At 45.6% G+C, this 18,362-nt stretch overlaps 1 protein-coding gene across 1 annotated transcript in view; it reads right to left on the bottom strand.

The window, feature by feature from the left end:
* Dock2 (dedicator of cytokinesis 2) overlaps nucleotides 1-18,362 on the bottom strand; it is a 408,709-nt gene that overhangs the window by 264,479 nt on the left and 125,868 nt on the right. The window contains exon 25 of the mRNA XM_048436014.3: nucleotides 17,696-17,802. Coding sequence (XP_048291971.1) covers nucleotides 17,696-17,802 — 107 coding nt within the window. The remainder of the gene's footprint in view (nucleotides 1-17,695; nucleotides 17,803-18,362) is intronic.

Below are 18,362 nucleotides of genomic sequence, written 5' to 3'. Positions count from 1 at the left end.
CAGAAGCAGACTTTCTAGGCTAGTCTGATGCGTCCATGAACTTCAGAAGTCGGGGTGCTGCTTCAAATAGGTATGACAGAGACCCCTTAGCACCTGCTAGGGTCAAATAGCAACCTATGGTAGAGAGTATGGAGGGTAAATGGTCAATTTTATCTTCCTCTTCCTAAGACAAAAGCGACATAATGGTAAGAGGGAAAACGGTAAACAAAAGTCAGTGGTTTAAATTAGTTATGGAACTGCAAACCCATGGACAGTATCCGGTCTAATGAGGCCCTGCCAATGAAGACAACAATCTACTTTGTAACGTTCCCATAAGAAAACTTTTGGCATCGTCCTTTAGCTAGATGTGCAGGTCTTCTCCCGCACAGTTTTTGTTTTGCTGTCTTGATTATTTTTTTAAAAAGTTCATTTAAGCAATATTTTATTTTTAATGTACTACTTTGGCTCCACCTCTGACTTGTTGATAAAAACAAGCCTAGCAATGGTAGGTGAATACTTAAGATGGCGCTAGCAATCATACTAATTTGAAGTTTCCCTTTATCGAGCCCTGACGACCGACCATCCAGGAATGGGATCGCACTTATTGTCACTTCCTTTCATATCCACATGAACCCCATTGCTCGTTCCATTTTGAAGGTTTTTAAAAACTGAAAATCAAATAAGTGATACGGCTTTTCCAAAGTAACTGATGGTTGTTACAGCTCAAGGGATTACAAAACAAAATATTTTGCAACAGGACTTCCAGGCTCCCATTGGAAACTTCTAAAGGACCCCACTACAGAAGATCTCTTTACACATTTGGGACTGAATTCAAGGTTATGAAGAAAATCAGAGGTTGCCCAAATACAACTAAGAGTAGAATTATGATAATTTCAAAAGCTCTATGATATCTCCTGTAAGGTTCTTTCAAAATAAATGCCAATGGTTTTTGTAAGTTATATTTTATGCGTGTGTGTGTGTGTGTGTGTGTGTGTGTCAGTGTGAGTACACATATGCACAGGCAGGTGTCAACAGAGGCCAGAAATAGTGTCAGACAGATCCCAGGAGCTGAGAAGTGCAGGCTCTTGTGAGTCACCTGATTCAAGGTTGGGAATTGAACCCCAGTCATCAGCAAGAACAGCAAATATTTTTTAACCATCTAGCATTCTCTCCGGCCCCTTAAGTAACTGTCAATGTGTTATTAACAACACAGTGACTTTAAAATCCTTTGGTTCCTCTGGATCCTCAGGGCACTTTGCTTTGACCTCTACCAACCACAGAGCATTTGGCAAACACAGGCAGCCCCCGTGTGGCATCATTCTAATGTTGTTCTTTGTGTGCCTTCCTGATGCTTTGTTTCTATAATGTGGTCAACAGACAAAGTACAGGTTATAAGACCCATTCTAGACGTCACCTCTCCTCTTAGGATCTGTCCTCTGGGGACTTCGATATGACAGACAGCTGTTTTAAGGTGATGACAAAATACTTCAGGTGAGGTTAAATCTAGGGCTGTATAATCTGGCTGGGCTGGGCCATTAGTGGCCGTTTTCACTGGGCAAGAGCAGGGAGGACAAAACTGGAGTCAGCAGGGCTGGAGCTGCACGTGGATGCTGAGTGAGTGACTTCTCCCCCAGGGTAACTGTTCCTCTTGCCCCAGGGCACCACATTTGCTTGACCCCAAGGCACAGAAACAAAGATCTATAGATCGCATCCACACAGTAGTTCTGAAGGCATGGGTATCCCATCCGCCAAGACCAAATGCAAGGGCACTGCTGAGAATCATCCAGTGTTGACCTCTGGGACGGCGAAAGAGGAAGAAAGGGGCAGCTAGCCAGGTGTAGACCTAAAGAGGAACTTTGCTGCAAGAAAGGGCCTCGGTGTCGCCCCTGATGTCCTTCCGGGAATAGGAGCAGGAAACAGCCATTTCTCCTGCTTGCCTCCAAACCTGGGTGTGTCTTGATGGATGTGACTATAATCTCATGGTAAACAAGGAGAGAGAGAGTTGCAAATCTTGACTTCAGAGAATTCCGTTCTCTTCTTCCCACTGAACCACAACACAAGCTACTCTACAAGGCACACACAGATCCCACCACTGAGTCCCCATGAAATACAGCAAATTTTCCTGAGCAATAACCAGGGCCTGTTTGATTTCTCTGCTCAGGCCTTGAGCAGACAGCCCAGTGCTGTGATGAACCTCCTAGTACCCGGATTGTAACTGATTTTAAACCTGCCAACGCAGTCAGAGATGAAGCCCAAAATCCACACAAGCAAACCAAACTCAACAAAGCATTCGGCTGCTCACACAGGTCCTGGTAAATTTGTGTCACAGGCAGGGTGACCCTGATGGGAGACACCTTTTCAAGACCTACACAGGCATTTGTATGGAAATAATGTCCTTCTGTAAAGGACAATGTTGTCCCGATGGCTATCTCCTCTCTAGAAGGGTTGGCAGCTGGAGGATGCCAGGTTTTAAACAAGGCCCCATGTAGGCCTCTGCCTGCTGGACCTTCCTCCCCAACACAGCACAAAGACTCACATATTAAGGCTGTGAAGCCCTATAATACATCTGACACAGTCCTTCCGTATCTCTCATGTCGGGCCGACACCAGTACCCTCAAAGCCCTGGAATGACAACGCTTCTCAAGCAGTTTGCATAGTGCATGAAGCTGCTGATTTTCTGTGTTGACCTGCTGACAGGACCTTAGAGATCCAACTCTGATAACACACAAAGGGAGCTGAGCCCAGAAATGTGGTTTGTCCAATGTCATACTGCTTACCAGTAACTTCCTTGAAATGGGGTTTAAATCTTCTAAATCTTCGATAGCACATTTCCTCTGAGAGAAATCTCCTTCAGTTAGGACAGCCACCCCTTTCCCGATCACCTACTTGGTGCCAGTTATTGGACACACAGAGAAGGGCAGGCACTAGAGTGGAAGGCACTCAGTCAGGGCTACATGAGCTCATATAGCTCCCTAGATCCAAAAGATGTGAGTTTTTGCTGCTCCTGCCTGGTGAGGGTGGGGGGTTGGAGGTACTGTAATAGGTACCAAATTCTCTTAACTCACCACAGGGGGAAATCTGGCTGATTTTTCAACCAACTTACAGGCATCCTCACCAGTCTCACCAGAGGAGGGCATAGCCACATCCATGAGAGCAACCCACAAGAAACGGGTCCACACAGCTAGACACACAGATACTCGTTTTTCTTTTTCTTTTCTTTCTTTTTTTTTTTTTTTTTAGGCTTATGACTAAAACTCATTGCAGTTGACATGATCTCTTTTAGGTAACAAGAGCATCACTAGCTAGAAAGATGAGACAATTCTCAGGCAAATCGGGTCCAAGCTTGGTGGGAATAAGGCAGTAGGGTCCCTAGATCCAGAAGAATCAGGGCCAAAGCTGCATTTAGGGAAACTATGCATATCCAAATGAGACCAGCCTGTGCTGCATCTGAGAAGAAAAAAAAAGCCATGCTCACCTTGACTAGGTGTCCCTCCTTAGATGACCCAGAAAGAAAATTGCTGGGAGCACTCTCTAGGAGGTAAGGCATAATGAGCTAAATCGCTCCAGCCCACATTCTCTCTGTAGGGACTACAGTAAGTCACCTGATCGGCCCCCACATCTTAGAGCTGAAGAGCCAGGGCAGCAGAGAGCCCTGCTGAGACCTGGCTGAGGACTGAAGCAGCTACCACGGGTTCTGATGTAAGATGAGAGCAGGGGTCGGGTAGATCTTTGGGAGGTGACTGGAGGCAGCAAGCTTACTGAAGGGGCTGCATGAGATGATGTGAGGCTGGGGGAAATGACAGAGTAAACGAGAGACACGAAGGAGAAAGGTGTAAGAAAGACCTACAGCTGATAGCCAGTACAGCAGGAAACCTGAGCATCATGGTTCATTACCATTACCATTACCAATACCACCTTCTGCAGGACATGCTAGCCCAAAGCCAGTCATGCTGGACACCATCTAGTCACTGGCTCCAGCTGTCACAGGCAGTGAAAACAAAGTCCCCACCACTTCCCTAATGTACTGCAATGTCCTTAGAGCCAGGGTGTGTGTGTGTATGTGTGTGTGTGTGTGTGTGTGTGTGTGTGTGTGTGTAAGAGAGAGAGAGAGAAAGAGAGAGAGAGAGAGAGAGAGAGAGAGAGAGAGAGAGAGAGAGAACCAAAGAGGAAGAGGCTAGTATACCAGATGGGGCTGTAAGTTCTCTAAAGGTTTAATTTCTAGTAGATATTTTAAAAAGAAGTTTTAAAAATCTCCTGCTTCAAGCACAGAACCTCCCCAACTCCAAGTTCCCATCAGAACCAGCTCCATTTCAACACGGTGCTAAGTCAGGTGAGCCAGGCCCAGGAAACACCATGTCACAAGCCGCTTTAGACTTAAGACCTTTATTTTGCTTGAGGTTTTCTTGGGTTGGAGAGAGCTGTTGAACCAGCTGCCGGGAACAGCCAGATGGCTGTGTGCATCAGGGTGAAGCCACTTCAGAGTTTCCCTAAACTGTTGACTTGGCTCTTCCATCGGCAGGCTGTGGAATCCTTCCACTTCCTACACTGATAAAACCTGTGTATTAACCTCTTCAATATTCTCCCTGCCCCTGTCACTCTCTCTCTCCACTAACAGAACAATTCAAACAGGTAGGTAGAATTGTGTTTGTTGGTCTCATTTTTTCTATGAAAGTTAGGCAAAGCTTGGGTATCAGACATTTCCCCTAAAGTCTGATAGCTCCTTTCTTAACCTCCATGCCTTTAATTTTGGAGAAATGGGATACATGTCTGAAACAGGAAGCAGGCAACAGGGGCATATGGCTGAGCCTCCTCAACATCCCAGACCTCCAAAAGCCTGAACATAGACTATAAATTTTCACAAGTACAAATGTATTTCCAGCTGCTGTAGCAAATGCTGGTGACTCAGGGACAATTAGGTATCATGTCATGGGGAGGGGGACTTGCATTTGCATCCTGCTTCCTAAACTTCAACTTCAGCAGCTTGTTCAAGACAATACAGCCATGAAGACACAGGGACCGTGTGAGGATTCTCACAGATGAAGCTGCGTGGGTTCAGCACAGTGTACTGTGACAGGTTAGGAGGCACTGGAAGAAGGGGAACTGAAGAGTCAGGATGCCACCATCAAAGAGGATTTACTTCGAGACTCAGGCTGTGTGTCATGACCGTTAGCTCATTCCACAGACCTGGGGGTGAAAGTGTTCGGGGCATCCTTGATTCAAGTTTCTCACTTGAGATTGGGGGTTAACTGCTACATTGTAACACGCAGAAATGGCCACGGAAGAACACAGTGCCTCTGACTTCTAGCCCCACCTTCTTTTACACAGCTCTTCGACACAGGTAAGAGCAGGGTTGGAAACAGTTGTTACCAACCAGGGTGATGACACTCCACCTATGAGCTCCCTGACTAAATGCCAGACTCTGCCTCACGTGGGAATTACTCCACAACAGAGCAGCAAGGAAACCACGCTGCATCTGCATCCGATGGAAGCCAGACACTGCTAGAGGTAAAGGGTCGTAGTGAAGGCAGCAATGTCAGGTCCTGCTGCAGGCCTTTGCTCTGAACAACGACGCCAGGCAGTACCTAGCTGGAGAATGGGAAGCCTCTCCTTCGATAATTTCCCCCTCTTCAGCTGAAGCTGTAATTAGAGTCTTGTTTGCCTTTGGATAATTGGCTTCCCTCTTTGCTCTACTGCCTGAGTCCACTCAGCAATCTCTCCAGCCCGACTGGTATCACATGGCAAACCCCCCTGGGCTGCCCAGGACTACGGAGGGCTCTCGGGGCCCAGTCCCTCCCACGCTGGATCACTCCAGTTCCCGCTCAAGAAAACCTCAGTCTGCCTTGTGCTGTATTTATGATGAGAAGAGGAGAAGAAGAAAAGGCCTGTGTTAAGGTGTGTGTATATCTGTGCACATGTGCACAGATACATAGCTGTGTGTGCACAGGTGCAAGGGGGTTGTAGGTGTGTGTTGTGTGTGTCCATGTTTCTGATGAGATGGAATAAGGAAGAATCAAAACCCTAAATATTCTTGAGAAATCTGGGTGACATTCAAGACCAATATTAAGACCAATGAGCAAAGAGGATGGCGACTTATTTATTGAAGGTAGGAATGCCAGTTAAGTTCCGGTAGAATGAATTTATGTGTCTATACATAACAGATTATGAAATTAATTACGGATCACTGATGTGAAGTTCCTGAAAAGATAACGGAAACATGCTCTCAATAGTTCCCAACTTGACAAACCTGGTCAAACTGTGCCCTGCTCACACAAAATCTACAAGGCAAACGGAGACAGGTGATAAGCAGAGGTTAGCTATAAACCATGACAACACAGGTTAGTTAGAACCCGTGACATTATAGGTACATTACTACATTTTGAGATATTCTCTATACATCTCACAGTGTTTGGGTCATAACACTAATATCTATCAATTGTCTTTTCTCCAGCTCAAGAGAGCATCTCCAGAGAGCCCTGTCAGCCTGCCTGTAATCTGAGGCCCAGCCCTAAGGGCCTCTATCAAGCAAGAATGGACCCTGAAGTCCCCTGAGGTTTGATAGGAGACTGTCTGCAGTCCTGACCCCCCAGGGTCCTCACAGACTGTTGTCCGGATAGCACCCCTGTCACACTAGTCCATGTCTCCTTAGGTCTGAGTGATATCCTGCCTCCTCTGCAAACCTGCCCCCAACATTGCGAAACCCTGCTCCCACTGGATTCTGCTGATAGTCGTTCGTCTAGGATAAACAAACTCTATAAAACAATATTCAAAACTAACCTATAATAGACTTATAAAAAATTCTACACATTTGGCAAAACCGTATAAACACTGAATTACAAATTCACAGATGCAGCTGACGTCATGAATCGGTGTGCGGGACTTGCTCAGTCTATAGCGTTTAAAAGCAAATTAGCAGATTTCACCAAAAAAATCACATGGAACTACTCTCCAAAAGTGTGTTACACAAGGCAACAAGCCAAGGGCACCAGCTGGCCCCTGCCCTTCTCACCCTGGGTTCAGACTGCTCCCTAGTCCGCCCCCCCCCATCCCTCTCCTCTAGCTGAACATCATTGATCATTTCCACTCTTGTCCCTTTAGAGAAATAGCCCTCTGTGTCCTGACCTTGGTGACACTCCAGAAAGGAGCACAGGGAATTCCTCTCTGTGCTAAAACTTCCCACCAATTGAATAGGTGGGTGGAAAACGTGTTAGGACCTTGGAAGTTTGAAAGTATCTATCTGATGAGCTACCCAGGATGCTGTCCTCTTCCTCATCTGTATTATTTAACTGGCCCAGGTGTGCACAAGTCTAAAAAGACTTCAAGGCCTGTCTTTTCTCCTGCATTGTAAATTTCCTGGGGCAGGAATTCTTTGTCCACATGCCATACACCATGGAGGTTTAGAAGACGTACCAGGGATCAGGCAGATTCCTGCCTTGTTGACATGAGGCTGTGGGCACTTGTCTAAAGCTCTCTGAGCCTCCACTTCTTCACCTGTACAATGAGGTGAAGGGATACCCTGTGGTCGCACGGAGGTTGTGAGAGGGATAGAGTGGAGAAAGTTTCACATAGAGCCAGCAATAAAATAATGGTAAAAAATGGTAGCCATAAAATAATTTCTCACTGTGCTTCTATTATGCTTGCATGTTCCCCATATAAAAATTCAGATTTCTAAATAAATATTGCTTCAACTGAAATGAATCGGTAGCTGGGTTTCAATTCAATCATACCGTAGTCTAAAGGAATCTTCTGTTTAGGAAAATATCAGGGATAAAAATAGCAAAAGTCAAACATTTACAGTCAACCTGAAAGTGTCAGAATGTTCTAAACACCCGACTCACTATAATTCAAACTATTCATGACCGCAGTTCTACAGTGAAAACTATAACCAGGATGTTGGGATAAACACAAACCCTCATGAGCATTTATACGAACTCTCACATCACGTGTACTCCCACTAACAGAATCTCTTCAACATTAGAAAAGAATCCTGTGTAACGTGGGTAGAAAGACATAACGGTCCGACACTTGTGGAAGAATTGACATGAAGTGCCATTACAGAAACGACCTGGGATATTTTCTCTCCCAAGATAATTGTGCTTCACAGTGTCATTAGAACAGGCCATTCTAAGTATTGTTGTAAGTTCAAGAGGGATTTTTTGTCTTTGATTTAACTTCAATATGTTTTTTTTAACTTCAGCCCCCGCCTTTTCCCCAAAAGACACTTTTCAAAATGTCTCCTGGATTTGTTCTACAGCCTATTAAACCACTTTCCTCTCTGATTTGGGATCTGAAGGCTTTTCCCTGAGACTTGCTGCAATCAGTCACAAATGGGAAGAAAAGATGGGAGGGAGAGTTCTCGGATCCACAGAGGCACTGGGCGCCTGGAGCTGGCCGTGGTTCTTTAACACAGCACCGTAGACGGGCTAAATGGCCTCCCTATTTGAAGATCTTTGATGCCTCTAAATGTCCTGATGAGAAGCTTAACTCCTCAAAACTCAAGGACACTGTCGTGAAGAAACAAAATTGGCTCTAATACTTAAATCCTTTGAACTTTCCCAGGCTTCTGAGAGGATGGGCTAGGCAAACTAAAGACATTACATAATCTCGCTTCATCCAAAGCAACTTCCATGAAATGGTCCAATTCTGTGCCTTAAATGGTGAAGTGAGATTTGGGGATATTATTGCAAGTCGCAGGATGATGTTTTAGATAGATTTTCATTGTTGGAAGGATTCCAGGAGACCTTGTTCAAGCTCATCATTTAATGGGTCACGTGACCCGCTGAAGTTCACACAAGAGCTTATTAAGTGGGCTGACACACATGGCTGTGGCACACCATGCCCGCTGCCTTGTAAGCACTCAGTAAATCTCAGCTGCTGACGCGGGTGAAATTGCTGCTACCGCAACAGAGGTTTCCCTACTCCCAGTTCAATGGTGTCTTTGTGAGATGTGCAGAGAAACTCTATGAAGCTGACCTTACGGACCCCAGCAAGTTTTTGGCATAAGAAAAATTATTTCTCTCATAACTAAGCAAGCCTAAACCTACAGAAGGTTAAGTGTTATGTCTTGGTACATAATTCCCATGATGCTCATATCACTCCAGAGCCTAATATGGAGATGGCTTGGTGGGAAAAGACTGTCCCTATTTCTTGACCTTTCTGACCCCTCACTGTTCAACCAATCATAGCCCTAAGGACACAGGCAGCTAACATACTGTGGACAAGGGATTGTGTTCAGGCTGTGGGAAACCCTGAGCTCAGTCTCCAAGTAGAACAATGGCCCAAAAATATAAAATGGCTTAAACATGGAAAAGAATAGTCTGACCTAAAGGAGAAACATGAAGGTACAAGCAGAAAGAAAAGGACCAGGTTTTTGTGTGAGATTACACAAAAAGTAGAAACTCACAGAGGGGCTAGCAACCCATATGTCACAAATAAAACTATTAGCTTGTTTTCCTTTTTTATTTTTTTCAGTGTTTTTGTTTGTTTGTTTGGTTGGTTGGTTTTTGTTTCTGTTGTTTTGCTTTTAAGACAGAGTTTCTCTGTGTAACAGCCCTGGCTGTCCTGGAACTCACTTTGTAGACCAGGCTGTCCTCAAACCCACCTCTGCCTCCCAAGTGCTGGGATTAAAGGTGTGTACCACCACTGCCCTCCTCACCCTTCTGCCCGCGCCTTCCCCACCATGACGGACTGTAGCAAGAATAAACTCCTCCTCACTGAGGCTGTTCCTTGTTAGGTATTTTAATCACAGCGGAAAGGAAAATAACCAATAGTGCAATCATGAACCCAGTAAGAAAATGGACATGATTTGTAAAGAGGCGTTCAAGTTACAGGTAGCAAGGAAACATCAGGCAAGATGGCTAGCAGCGCTGGTGAGCAGGGGAATATACACTGAGAGAATGAGGACATATTTGAAGGCCATCTTATTGGCAAAGATTAGACATGGGCTAATATTAGGTGAAGAAGAGTATATGGATCCATGGGATGTCTCCTGGGTTACTGGTGAGAATACACATTGATGCAGCGGCCTTGGCTAATAGTTTGGCGTCATGTGCTAAAATGAATTATTCAGATCCCCGAAGACCAAGAGAGTCTTCAGGTAACAATTACCCCCAAAGACCTTCTTCAGTATTTAGAAAACAGCTGAGTAAGACTATCCACACCAGAAAAGCTTACAAGAGAAAAATTAACAACAAATGTTGAAAGTCCAATGCTTAAAATGAATGCATGAGTGAATAGATTGATTTCTTCACACAACGACTCTTCCCAGTCATCAAAACAATGGACTTCAGCAGCCTATAAAATGGATGGATCTGAAAGTATTAAATGGAAAATAATAGTTCAAAAGTTCAAATGACCAGAACACTAGTAATGGCTACAGACTCAAACAACTGCATTAAGAAGGAAAGCAGCAAGATGGCTGATTCAAGAGTCTTGCTGCTCACTAGGAAAAGGGGGTGTGTGATTTTAGATAAACAACTACTAATATTCTATATTTTTCTGGGAGTAGGGGTGGATAGGTGCTAATTGTTTATTACTGATAACAAAATGAGTATGTAGCGGGGTAGGGAACACAGTCCTGAATGAATTATGTGTTGGTTACATGAACATGGGCTCTTCTAGGACCCAGCACCTCAGAAACAAGAATGACAATATTTTCTCTGGGTCAGGCTCTAGGAAATTGCCATAGCCTTCAGCTTGTCCATCTGCAGATGCTGACAGTGTGTCCAGAATATGTGCACCGAAGCTTCCAACCTGAGACTGATTACCTACAGAGACCACTGCCAAGATCAGCCAACCTGTCCTCCCTAAGCTCTGTTCAATAAACCCACCTCCTGGTTCAGATGCATATAGTAAACACACTGAGCTTCTGGGCTGCTAGTGAGTCTCTGTCAGAGTGCACAGCAATAGAGCCCAGCTGTTCTGTGCACGTATTTGTGTGTCTGTCCTTTCCTCATTCCACATTGTCCCAGTTATGTCAATCTCTAAGCTGTGCAGGTCATAGCAATGTAAAGCAATAAAATAATATAAAATAAAGCAAACCTTGCAACCATCAATGGAATGAAAACCCACTGCTCTTCCAGTTGAGTACAAGTGAGGAACTTACTTCCCTTTTTTTGTTTGTTTGTTTGTTTTTGGTGGTGGTGGTGGATTTTTGTTGTTTGTTTGTTTGTTTGGGATACTAATCATTGGCCATGCTGTGTTTTTCTGCAATGTCCAAGAGCAAGCATTCAAGAGCTGGTGTCACTAGCCCCTAAGCAGACAGTGCACATAAAGAGAGATTCTCCTTCGGAACTTCATTTCATTAGCACAGAGTTGCACAAAGAAGGCTAAAAGGAATGACTGATTGCTACACGAGGCAAGCTCTGCTTGGCTATAGTTGTGTCTCTCTGCCTCTTTCTTCTTCTCTCAGGCTTCTGGAGCTGCTCTTTACCTTGCCCAGGGGCCATGCCCTCGTTCAGGATCCCATGAGGACTGACATCATGCACAATCATGCACACCCCAAATCCTTCCCTAGACTTTTGGAACTTGCATGTTTGGTCCAGGATGCCGCCATTTAGAGCAGGCTCTCGGCTGTATCTAAGCTGTGGAGAATCTCTCTCAGAGACCAAGCACCTTGTTTTGCTCTCTTTGTGAATCCACAGTGTACTTCTGAACATATTTAACTCTCTACTGTCCTGCTTCCCTTCAATTCTGGTCCACCTGCATAGCCCCAGGAAAAGAACAAGGGAAGAGGACAAGATGGGGGGACAGGCCAGCTGCTGTTTCATCTGGCATGACGACATGCCACAGACATGTGTATCTAAACTCCCTTCTTCAGCAAAATCCCCAGGTGGAGGAAGCTATTTTAAATAATTTTTAAAGGAAATGCCAAAGGCAGACTTTCATCTCTGTCCTAAGAGAGTATCTGTGACATGGGCTTGGATGTCATTTGGGAGAGATGGAATGAGCTGCTTTGATAAACTCAGAGCCATCAGGCATCTCTAATTGTGATTTTTAGTTGCCACCGTATAAAGTAGAGACCAAAGGAAGATGAAACCGTAGACGCTAAAGCAAGTGGTTTCATCTTCTGTGCACATGGGGCACGAGGACACGGTGTGCAGAGTGGGGATGACTGTACCCCCAGGACGGTCCTACACCTGACATACAGCAGGGACAGGAACAAGTGTTGTGCGGCACCAAACTGAATTACATGAACCATTAGGGGGACGTGCCAGAGAAGGGATGGTGAATGTACCTGCCATGACAGGAGGGAATAGAAAGGTTAGGGGACTCCAGGCAGAACACAAAGAGCAGAAGTCTGTAAGAATGTACAGGGCAGATGGGAAAGGAGGCCTGCCATACAGCTAGAGTCTGGCTAGGTGTAGGGCGGAATTCCCCCCCACACACACACACACATGCACATTTTCCTCTTGGCTAAAACCTGATGCCAGCATGCTACTCAGACTGTCTGCTGCAGACGAGCTGCAGACTCACGCCTCTGTGAGGCCCCCTGCCCACATCTATCAGAGTGTGAAAGGCAACATTTGGACCAGGTGTGGCCGGGGAGCAGTGAAAGATGTCCTTCAGGGTGACTGCTAAGACAGGGTTTCAAGTGGAAAAGGAAGCACGTAAAAATGAAACATGGTCAAGTAGGAAAAGAAGATGGATTTTGATTTTCAAATGATGCGTGTTCTGAATCCAGTCCTAAAACTTAGTAGCAGTAGGAGGCAGAGGCGGTCTCCTTGCGTGTCCTTCCCATCCCACATTCCCTCCATTGAGGTAGACAATGTGGCTTTAGCCAGCACACTATGGGTGGATACGCAAGTGTCACTGCAGGCTAAGATGGCTCCTTGTCATTCTGCCTGTCCTTCTGTCACCTTCCTGTTGCATATGACGTATCAGGTACCAGCTGGTTTAACTTTCATGGGGACAAAAGGCCTGTGACCTTCATCAGAGAGATACAACTTCACAATGTTCAACCCACTGGGATGGGGGGAGAGACTTGTTACCCCAGAACCACATTGTTCAAAACTCTAAAATACCAATAGTTAGTGTATCCTTTGGTCTCATTGTCATATAAATGTCCCAATTTTCTAGGCTTCAGATACCCCACATGTAAGTCAAGGATGATAATGCCTAAATCAAGTTATAAGAATATGATGTAAAATTCCTGTTCTAAGCAGTACCTGATGCTTAACTGACTTTTAGAGCACAGATTTTGTGTGTGTGTGTGTGTGTGTGTGTGTGTGTGTGTGTGTGTGTGTGTAGATGATGGATTTATGTGTAGCACATGTGTGCAGGCACCTTGGGGCCCCCTGGAGCTGGAGTTATAGATGTTGGTGATTCACCTGACATGGGTGCTGGGAGCCAAACCTGGGTCCTCTGGAAGAGCAGCAGGCACTCTTGACTGCTGTGTCACCTCTCCGGCCTCCATAGCTGGCGTTCCTCTTGCTACGACTCTCCAGGAGGATGTTGTTGGCACTGTTATTATGCTAGGGTGATTGCAATCATGCAACAGACACAGCAGATACTTTTTAATAAGCAGCCAGCCCATCTTGGTGTGTGTGTGTGTGTGTGTGTGTCTAAAGAAACTGAAGCTCAGAAAGGCTGTTCGTTCAAAACAACACAGCAAGTAAGCAAGTCCATCCAGGACCCAGAGACAAGGGTGTTTAAGACCAAACTCTCTTATGCTCAGTGATAGTCCCAGCCACATTTTTCTGGCATGAAACTGGAGGCTCAGAAGTGTTCCTAACTTCAGTAAGAACATTTTAACAACCAAGTGAGAGACCTTCTGCCTTGCCAAGGCTATAGTGGGGTGACGATTAGGAAGTGCCTGTGACGTTGGGCACAAATGTTCTTACTTTTCCCTATACCCCCAACAGTCACCTAGCCAGTGTGCACTGTGACTTGAGAACATGGCAGCTCGAGACACTTGGTAAAGGACAGTGATGGGACTCAAAGGCAGCTGCTCCACAGTGGACAACCAGGTGTCTTGTGTTCTCCATTCTGCCTCTCCAGGAGTTCCCAGTGAGAAGACCCAGAGACTGAAGCTTACAACCCCTGACCCATCTGCTCCCTGTCTCTCTCTCTCCGCTGTTTGGGAGAAGGTAGCAATGTGGATACTCAAGCAGCTCACACTGACCAGATGGAGCATGTGATCAGCCTTAGAGTCAATGGCGGCCTGCCTAAGAGGTTAGTTCTGCCCCGTCAGAGCCACTCCACGGCACAGATGGCTTTCCCACAGACCCTTGCAAGTTGTCCAGGTGGATCCGACCACTTCTGCTGCCCTCACACCCTCAGGTGAGACTGAACTTGTGTAGAAGAAAATGCAGATCAGGATCCTGGGTCCTCCTGCTGCAGTAAAGCACTAATAGGAAGACAGTCATGCACAGTGGCCATAGCTATGGGACTTCTCCCTCCTCAAGCCTTATGATGCTACCTAGTCTATATAACCGCTCAGTAGGACCTAGGAGAGCAGTCCTGCTTTACAGATGAGGAGATTAAGTTCACTAAAATTAAGTGTTACTCAAACACCTAGGTCAAGTAAATCAAGGCTACTGGAAATTCATTCATTCTCCATAGAACAAAGTAGAGAGGGTCTTATGTGTGTACTTTAAAGGAACCTTGAGAGACAATAAAGGGCAGTAAGGTATCTGGATATGATCCAAGCATGTTATATTCAGGTATGAAAATGCCACGATAAAGCCTATTTTGCACAATTGATGTATGTTTTTAAAGGGGCGGAGTCCTCTGTAGTGAACCATTCGAGAGAATGGCTGCCAAGTGTCCCAACTATGTGACTATGTGATGTGAGGCAAGAAAGCCAGGGCAGAAGTTGGGATAATGCCAGAAGAAGGAAAGATACCCACAACTCTAACCCTGCTGGGTCTGACCCTGCACCGAGTCCTTTAAAGGGCTTGCCTGCGTAAGTACCTTACAAGACTGGGTTTTGAGACAAGTATTATTTTTATTATTCCCAATTGACAGATTGGACCAGAGGACCAGAGAGGTTAAGAAAAGCACCCACAGTCACACAGCTGATAAGTGAGTGAGCCAGAATGGAACTGTGGTCTAAGTGTGACCCACGAGACGGCGCTGTCCCCCTGCAATCTCTCAGTCCTCCACAGGACCCAATAACAAAATGTGCCAAATCTCAGCAAAAGGCTTTCAAACCTTCCAACTCCTCTGCTTGGTGGCGATACAAATGCTCCAGACGGCAGGTACAAGCTAATGCCACTGACAATACTCGCGGCGATCCTGCACATCTGGCAGTTAAATGACTGAAGCTCAAAGCAAATCACATCCCCCAAGGCGTAGGGCACTCCACAGGATGAATAACGGGGACTTCATGACAGCTCAAATGGCAGAGAATGAAACTCACCTTATTTGGGGCTTGAAAGAAAGACGCTCACCAAAGAGCAATGGATCCCAGGAAAGCCCCCATGAATTCACACTTGATTCATTTTTGAACTTGAGAACATGAGACGCTTAGGAGGAAAAGCTTCCCTCTGGACTTCCTTTGTTAATAGGGTTCACTTAGCCGGGGCATCCTGGGAGAGGCATTGCCAGAAAATGTGGTATAAGAACCCACTGTTTTTATTTGTGAGCTGAGGCTGGATGAACTAACCATTCTTTGCGTACTCCAGAAAATGGATCCCGCAAAGGACACTTGGGTTTTGAAGGTAAGTCTTTCATAACCATATGTGGCTCCAGGGTTGTCCCCTCTGACACTTGGCATTAATCCGAGCATTCTGACTGAGTTTAAACCGTACATGCACAGCAGGATAGGTGAGCGGCTGTCCAGGCTGCCTGGTGACTCTGTGAACCCTTAGGGGTCCCCACCTGGCCTGGGAGATGAGGCTCCGCCTCCTTCCACAAGGCTGCTGTAATTGATGGCGTGTGCCAGGCTTAGGCTCTTGCTGGCTCTCCACCTGTGCTCTGTGCTGAGAAGGCCCCAGACAGTGATGGACACTCTGAACGGGCAGGAAAGCCAAGTAGTCCACTCTCAGCTGCCTCTTCAGAGCTATCTATGAGGAGTGAGTGCCATTCTTACCATGTCTCTCAGCCTGGATTCAAGTTCTCTCCACAGTGATACATCCCCTCCCCAAAGTCCTGCTAGGATCTGCCAGGACAGGAAGGGTTAGGCATATCTCAAAACCTTCAGAGCAAGGACAACGGACACATTTGGATATGGAGGTAGAGTTTTTCAAAACACGGGAGTCTCCCTTTGAAAAGCCAGTGACAGATGAGACACAACTATGAGACCCCATCTCCCTTCACTGCATCAGCGATATGTGTCTTGTTTTACTCTGTGGCCATACATCTGTCTAAATGTCGGGAAGCGAACGACACACAGGAACATGCTTTCTTCTAATTTTCCCGCAACTCCAGGCAGGCTGTTGGAAGAACGATTGTGCATGTACCTTGTTAGCCAGACACTGGGGAGGAAATCAAGTTTACAGTGAAGTGGTTCCTGAATAGTTCCGTGATTATGAGATCATTTGCATAAATGTTCAAGCTTTGGTCCCTGAATAAATTCCAGTTGGGTAACAGCTGACCCTCCATATTCGAAGGCCTCTTGTCTCTTTCACGGTTCGCTTCTGGTTTTAGAATAGACATCAGTGTGGACAGAGGACTTGAAAATCAGAAAGGGCTGGTCTTAGGGCACAGAAAACAATGCTGACCTCCAATTTTGGTTGTTGTTATTGTTATTTTTCTTCACAGAAGGAAGAATGAAGAAAGAAGAAATGCAGGGTTTCTGGACCGACAACGCATTTATGTGAAGCAGAATGTATGATTGGTTTAATGTGACCCAGAAATGCTGCTGGAGAAGACATGGAGGATGAGAGTGAATGTCTGTCCCTCACACTATCGTCTCTGGAAGGACCACCTGAGTCACCAGCTACAAAACAAGGGAGCCCCCATCCCTTCACAGTGCCTGTTAGATAACGTGATGGAACAGAATCAATGACCACAACTTTGCCCAAATCGTCTCTTCTTTCTTGATCTCCCCAAATTATCATTAAAGAAAAAGGCAAAGGGCAGTTACACGAGACACAGGCATTTGAGAGACATAGTAAAGGGGAGAGAGAGAGTATATGTGCAAATGGATTCCATTCTACATCCCAGGAGCAAACATGAGAAGTTGGAGGCTATAGCACCCCCTCCAAGAAGGAACTGTCCAGGGTCTGAAGGACCCATTTTTTTCTTTTAATGTGACACCTTTCATGCTTCAAATTTGATCGTGTAGATGCCTTACCTATTCAAGAATAATTTGCACTTCTTCTAAAAGCTCAAAAATGCTGCTAATTCCTACTTAATCAGGCTCACCGAGATGGGCCCAGAAATTTGCATTTCAACAAGCTCTCCAGTTTATTCTGACACACTCAAGATCTGGAGAACTGCTCAGCTAAAGGTTCTTTCTATTTAAAGAGACTTTGCCCACCTCCCTCCGAGTAAAAGACAGCAGTAACAGATGATACAGGGGAAACTGGCACTAGGCGGATAATGCCAAACTTCTCAACTCATTAAATTGTCTCAAGAAAAATGAGCAATACAGCTTAAGCTTTCTTAAAAATCAATGCAGATTCTAATATCTAAACTGTTCACTGCTTTTTACACCCGTGGAGGAAGAAGCCCACTAGCAAAGAGGCACTATAGTGTCTTAATGCCTGACAGCTTTGCTCTCCAGCCCCAGCTTCCCAGAGAGGACCCACCCAGCAGGAGGCCCCACGCTCACCTTGCTTTTTGAAGAGGTTGCTCTGTACGATCTCATTCATTGACTGAACCTTCTGCTTCTGCAGCTTCACGGGGGGGATACAGGTATAGAACTCATACAGGAGCTGGCTGAAGACATGAAAAATAGGATTGGCAGAGATTAGACCCAAGCCACGCACCTCATGTCACTGAGGTTCCAACTTGGGCGGTTAGTGCCCTAGGGCCAGAGTTGGCATCGCTGAGCCTTCCTTGTACCTCCAAATCCTGGCAGAGCACCAGGTGGACAGTGAACCTTCAGTGAACATGCTGATGTTAGCATTGAATACAAATAGCACCCAAACAGATGTGAAAATCTGAAAACACCATTAGCCCTGTGCACTTACTGTGTAGCAGATGTGTGCTTTACACAAACATTTACCCTGTGTCATGAACCTTCTAACACCATGATGTTAGGAAAAGGTATCCCGATGTTTATATTTTACCTATTTATTACTTGGGGGAGAGGGGTTGAGGCAGGTTCTCTTCATGTAGTAAAGGCTGGCTCTGAACCCACGATTCTTCTACTTTAGCATGTGTGTTGAGATTACTGGAGAAGACGCTATATCAGGCTGACAAGTGTGAAGAACTAAGGCTAGAAAGGTCACTTTCCCAAAGTCAGACCAGTAAGGCAGCAAGGAAACAAGCATTGC

The sequence above is a fragment of the Myodes glareolus genome, chromosome 9, assembly GCF_982192425.1.
Source record: "Myodes glareolus chromosome 9, mMyoGla1.1, whole genome shotgun sequence".
Taxonomy (NCBI): Eukaryota; Metazoa; Chordata; class Mammalia; order Rodentia; family Cricetidae; genus Myodes; species Myodes glareolus.
This window is presented reverse-complemented; position numbering and strand designations above follow the sequence as displayed.